Source organism: Procambarus clarkii, chromosome 4 (assembly GCF_040958095.1).
Source record: "Procambarus clarkii isolate CNS0578487 chromosome 4, FALCON_Pclarkii_2.0, whole genome shotgun sequence".
Taxonomy (NCBI): Eukaryota; Metazoa; Arthropoda; class Malacostraca; order Decapoda; family Cambaridae; genus Procambarus; species Procambarus clarkii.
Window position 1 is genome coordinate 2,673,198 of NC_091153.1, and position 5,712 is coordinate 2,678,909.

A 5,712-nucleotide genomic window follows, 5' to 3' on the forward strand; every position below is an offset into this window, starting at 1 on the left:
CCTTAGTCCGTATTACTTCATTCACGCCCCACAAGACTTCGTTCACTTCAGCTTGCTATCACACAATGCTTTAATTCCTAGGGAAGTGCATACGACAAGCTGGTTTAGTGGCACTTGTAAGCGAAGCTAATCCGGAAGTTAATGTACCTTGTTATCCAGTGGTTACTGAATCTAAGAATACCGTTGCGTCAAGGTTATTCTTGGATATTGTAACCACTGGGTAAGAGTAGTCTTAAGCGGACACTATAACGGGGGTGTTTAGCCTGTGGCGCTCAGGTGAACAACTCAGGTGAACAGCCCAGGCGCGCTCAGGTGAACACCACGATGTTCATTATAACTTTTATTCAATACCGTGAGACTGACAACATATTTCATGTGTCTGTTCTCTTGTTCCTGTATCACTCGTGTATCCCCTTGTTCCTGTATCACCCATGTATCCCCTTGTTCCTGTATCACCCATGTATCCCCTTGTTCCTGTATCACCCATGTATCCCCTTGTTCCTGTATCACCCATGTATCCCCTTGTTCCTGTATCACCCATGTATCCCCTTGTTCCTGTATCACCCATGTATCCCCTTGTTCCTGTATCACCCATGTATCCCCTTGTTCCTGTATCACCCATGTATCCCCTTGTTCCTGTATCACCCATGTATCCCCTTGTTCCTGTATCACCCATGTATCCCCTTGTTCCTGTATCACCCATGTATCCCCTTGTTCCTGTATCACCCATGTATCCCCTTGTTCCTGTATCACCCATGTATCCCCTTGTTCCTGTATCACCCATGTATCCCCTTGTTCCTGTATCACCCATGTATCCCCTTGTTCCTGTATCACCCATGTATCCCCTTGTTCCTGTATCACCCATGTATCCCCTTGTTCCTGTATCACCCATGTATCCCCTTGTTCCTGTATCACCCATGTATCCCCTTGTTCCTGTATCACCCATGTATCCCCTTGTTCCTGTATCACCCATGTATCCCCTTGTTCCTGTATCACCCATGTATCCCCTTGTTCCTGTATCACCCATGTATCCCCTTGTTCCTGTATCACCCATGTATCCCCTTGTTCCTGTATCACCCATGTATCCCCTTGTTCCTGTATCACCCATGTATCCCCTTGTTCCTGTATCACCCATGTATCCCCTTGTTCCTGTATCATCCATGTATCCCCTTGTTCCTGTATCACCCATGTATCCCCTTGTTCCTGTATCACCCATGTATCCCCTTGTTCCTGTATCACCCATGTATCCCCTTGTTCCTGTATCACCCATGTATCCCCTTGTTCCTGTATCACCCATGTATCCCCTTGTTCCTGTATCATCCATGTATCCCCTTGTTCCTGTATCACCCATGTATCCCCTTGTTCCTGTATCATCCATGTATCCCCTTGTTCCTGTATCACCCATGTATCCCCTTGTTCCTGTATCATCCATGTATCCCCTTGTTCCTGTATCACCCATGTATCCCCTTGTTCCTGTATCACCCATGTATCCCCTTGTTCCTGTATCATCCATGTATCCCCTTGTTCCTGTATCATCCATGTATCCCCTTGTTCCTGTATCACCCATGTATCCCCTTGTTCCTGTATCACCCATGTATCCCCTTGTTCCTGTATCACCCATGTATCCCCTTGTTCCTGTATCACCCATGTATCCCCTTGTTCCTGTATCACCCATGTATCCCCTTGTTCCTGTATCACCCATGTATCCCCTTGTTCCTGTATCACCCATGTATCCCCTTGTTCCTGTATCACCCATGTATCCCCTTGTTCCTGTATCATCCATGTATCCCCTTGTTCCTGTATCACCCATGTATCCCCTTGTTCCTGTATCACCCATGTATCCCCTTGTTCCTGTATCACCCATGTATCCCCTTGTTCCTGTATCACCCATGTATCCCCTTGTTCCTGTATCACCCATGTATCCCCTTGTTCCTGTATCATCCATGTATCCCCTTGTTCCTGTATCACCCATGTATCCCCTTGTTCCTGTATCACCCATGTATCCCCTTGTTCCTGTATCACCCATGTATCCCCTTGTTCCTGTATCACCCATGTATCCCCTTGTTCCTGTATCACCCATGTATCCCCTTGTTCCTGTATCATCCATGTATCCCCTTGTTCCTGTATCACCCATGTATCCCCTTGTTCCTGTATCACCCATGTATCCCCTTGTTCCTGTATCACCCATGTATCCCCTTGTTCCTGTATCACCCATGTATCCCCTTGTTCCTGTATCACCCATGTATCCCCTTGTTCCTGTATCACCCATGTATCCCCGTGTTCCTGTATCACCCATGTATCCCCTTGTTCCTGTATCACCCATGTATCCCCTTGTTCCTGTATCACCCATGTATCCCCTTGTTCCTGTATCACCCATGTATCCCCGTGTTCCTGTATCACCCATGTATCCCCTTGTTTTATTACTTTGATGAAGATTAAGCACCCAAGAGGTGGCACGGGCATGAATAGCCCGTAACCAGCTTCATAACCTTGCACTTGTTTGAGTTGAACTCTAGTTACCACTTGTTAGACAAATGTTACAGGTTGTCCAGGTATTCTAGCGGTTCCTACCAGGTTTGGACCGAAATTCGCTTTGTCTATATGCTTCGTGTTATCAGTAAACATTGAGAGAGTCTAAAGTCTTGCAAGTCTGTGTTCGATCCCCGACGCTCCGCGTAGTTGAGCACTGTTCCTTCCCTTCGTCCTATCCCAGAGCCTTGTCCTCCCGTCCCTTCCAAGTGCTATATAGTCATTTTGGATCAACTCTTTATCGGGCACAGCACAGCGCCGCTCCTGTGCCAAGTAAGTTCACTACGGGATCACCATAGCCCGTGCTACTTGGAACTTGTTCCGAGTAACTGAATCTATAACAACAACAGCTCTTTATCTTTATAATGACCCAAACTCGCCCATTTCCGACCTGTTCGTGGCTCTTTAGTGTTAACATCTCATCTCTATGATATCTCTCTAGTCTCTGTGATCCTCTTTTGGTGTTCTGTTGCTCTTTTGTACGCTGGATTGCCTCTCTTGTCTCTCGTGGTTAGTTTTTGCAACACGTACTCGTGTGTGTACTCACCTATTTGTGCTTGCGGGGGTTGAGCTCTGGCTCTTTGGTCCCGCCTCTCAACAGTCATTCAGCGGATGTACAGGTTCCTGAGCCTACTGGGCTCTATCATAGCTACATTTGTGTGTGTACTCACCTATTTGTACTCGCCTATTTGTGCATGCAGGATCGAGCATTGGCTCTTGGATCCCGCCTTTCCAGCCATCGGATATTTACAGCAATGACTCCTGTCCCATTTCCCTATCATACCTAGTTTTAAAATTATGTATAGAGTTTGCTTCCACAACCTGTTCCCCAAGTGCATTCCATTTTTCCACTACTCTCACGCTAAAAGAAAACTTTCTAACATCTCTGTACTGTCTCTGTATATATTAGCAAGGGTGTGAATGATCTGTGAGTGCTTCCTGGAGGGCGGACGTCTGTGAGTGCTTCCTGCAGGGCGGACTTCTGTGAGTGCTTCCTTCAGGGCGGACGTCTGTGAGTGCTTCCTGCAGGGCGGACGTCTGTGAGTGCTTCCTGCAGGGCGGACTTCTGTGAGTGCTTCCTTCAGGGCGGACGTCTGTGAGTGCTTCCTGCAGGGCGGACGTCTGTGAGTGCTTCCTGCAGGGCGGACGTCTGTGAGTGCTTCCTGCAGGGCGGACGTCTGTGAGTGCTTCCTGCAGGGCGGACTTCTGTGAGTGCTTCCTGCAGGGCGGACGTCTGTGAGTGCTTCCTGCAGGGCGGACGTCTGTGAGTGCTTCCTGCAGGGCGGACGTCTGTGAGTGCTTCCTGCAAGGCGGACGTCTGTGAGTGCTTCCTGCAGGGCGGACTTCTGTGAGTGCTTCCTTCAGGGCGGACGTCTGTGAGTGCTTCCTTCAGGGCGGACGTCTGTGAGTGCTTCCTACAGGGCGGACGTCTGTGAGTGCTTCCTACAGGGCGGACGTCTGTGAGTGCTTCCTGCAGGGCGGACGTCTGTGAGTGCTTCCTGCAGGGCGGACGTCTGTGAGTGCTTCCTGCAGGGCGGACGTCTGTGAGTGCTTCCTGCAGGGCGGACGTCTGTGAGTGCTTCCTGCAGGGCGGACGTCTGTGAGTGCTTCCTGCAGGGCGGACGTCTGTGAGTGCTTCCTGCAGGGCGGACGTCTGTGAGTGCTTCCTGCAGGGCGGACGTCTGTGAGTGCTTCCTGCAGGGCGGACGTCTGTGAGTGAGAACATCAACAGAATATCTCCGGCGTCACTACGTCACACTACTGAAGCCCAATTGGTTCTCGCACACGTCTTGTAAAGAACACCCGCTTCTTAATACGTCTCTTAAGTACCCGGTCTGGTTTACCTCTGAGCACTCCTCCTCCGGTTTATAGCTCCAGGGAGAGGAAGTATCCCACTTGGTAGTATTCATTTTGAGATGTCAAATGGTTTACCTCTTGCTGGTATACCGTCTCTCTCTTGTAGCAGTTTGGGCTGTAATTCCCTTCTTATAGTTTAGTAAAACCTTAGACCGATAAAGATGCACAAGTCTTAGAGACTTTATTATGGTGAGGAATGATTCTCAAACGCTAATGGTGCACAAACCAGTGGTGGTTGGTTGATAGGTGGTTACCTATCTTGAGGTGTTTTCGGGGCTTAGCGTCCCCGCGGCCCGGTCGTCGACCAGGCCTCCTGGTTGCTGGACTGGACAACCAGGCTATTGGACCAGGTGACATCAGTAACAATACACTAGATGCGTGAAATACATCCATGTGAAACGAATAAAACCGGATTAAAATACAATGTGATGTAAATGGTCCTAGTTCATGTGTCTCAGGTGTGTGTGGTGATGTATATGACCCGGTCACTCTCAGGTGTGGTGACCTCATCACACCAGGTGTGTAGTGGGGTGCACAAGTCCAGTTAATTACATTATTCCAAGAATCGCCGTGGGGGTCCCATGAGCACCGTGTCGAGTGCCACTCGTTTCATTCATGCCAACCCAAAACCGACCATGTTGGGAACATACCCAACAGGGATTACTCTTTAAAATTGCGTGCAGCTAGCCCCAACCATCTGGCCTTCAAACTCGGCCAGATAGACAAATAAACCTAGATTTATAGATATTGATAAATATCTCTCCCTCGACCCCTGTCTCCCCCCTTTCCCCACACTCCCCCCTGCCCGTGTATGCCACAGCGTGACCAGTGTGGGGATCCAGCCCTAGTTAAGTCCATCGTGGGTCGTAAACACACCCAATGTTCATGAATGCCCACAAGAAATGCTACGTCAAAATTTACGATATCATTGCATGGGGGACACAATCGTTTGTGGGTTATGTTTGCGTGCGTGCGTGCGTGTGTGTGTGTGTGTGTGCGTGCGTGCGTGTGTGTGTGTGTGTGTGTGTGTGTGTGTATGTTGGTCGAGGTTTGGCGAGGTTAGCTTGCCCACTGGGGGTCATGTACTGGTTCCAGTTCGTGTCGACGGTTGCATAATATTGGTCGGAGAGAGGCGCCTTTACCTCTCTGTTATCTGAGACGAACACCTCAGAATAAGATAAGAATAATCTTGTTCACCTCAGAATAAGGAGGCAATAAAACCCGACTTTCAGGTTAAGTATTCTAGGTTGAATCACCAGTTTACTACCATAGACTGATGGTGGAGGCTTGCGGTGACACAACCACAATTATAAACAACTTGCTCAC

The 5,712-nt window shown here is 49.1% G+C and overlaps 1 protein-coding gene across 1 annotated transcript; it reads right to left on the reverse strand.

Annotated features, from left to right (window-relative positions):
• Positions 1-340: 340 nt before the first annotated feature.
• On the reverse strand, positions 341-2,404 carry LOC138370345 (collagen alpha-2(I) chain-like). The gene has a single exon (XM_069334666.1). The coding sequence runs from the start codon at positions 2,402-2,404 to the stop codon at positions 341-343; it is 2,064 nt and encodes a 687-aa protein (XP_069190767.1).
• Between the last annotated feature and the right edge of the window lie 3,308 nt (positions 2,405-5,712).

Coding starts and splice junctions, on each gene's coding strand:
- LOC138370345 (XM_069334666.1), bottom strand. CDS start 2,404: ATGGGTGATACAGGAACACGGGGATACATGGGTGATACAGGAACAAGG.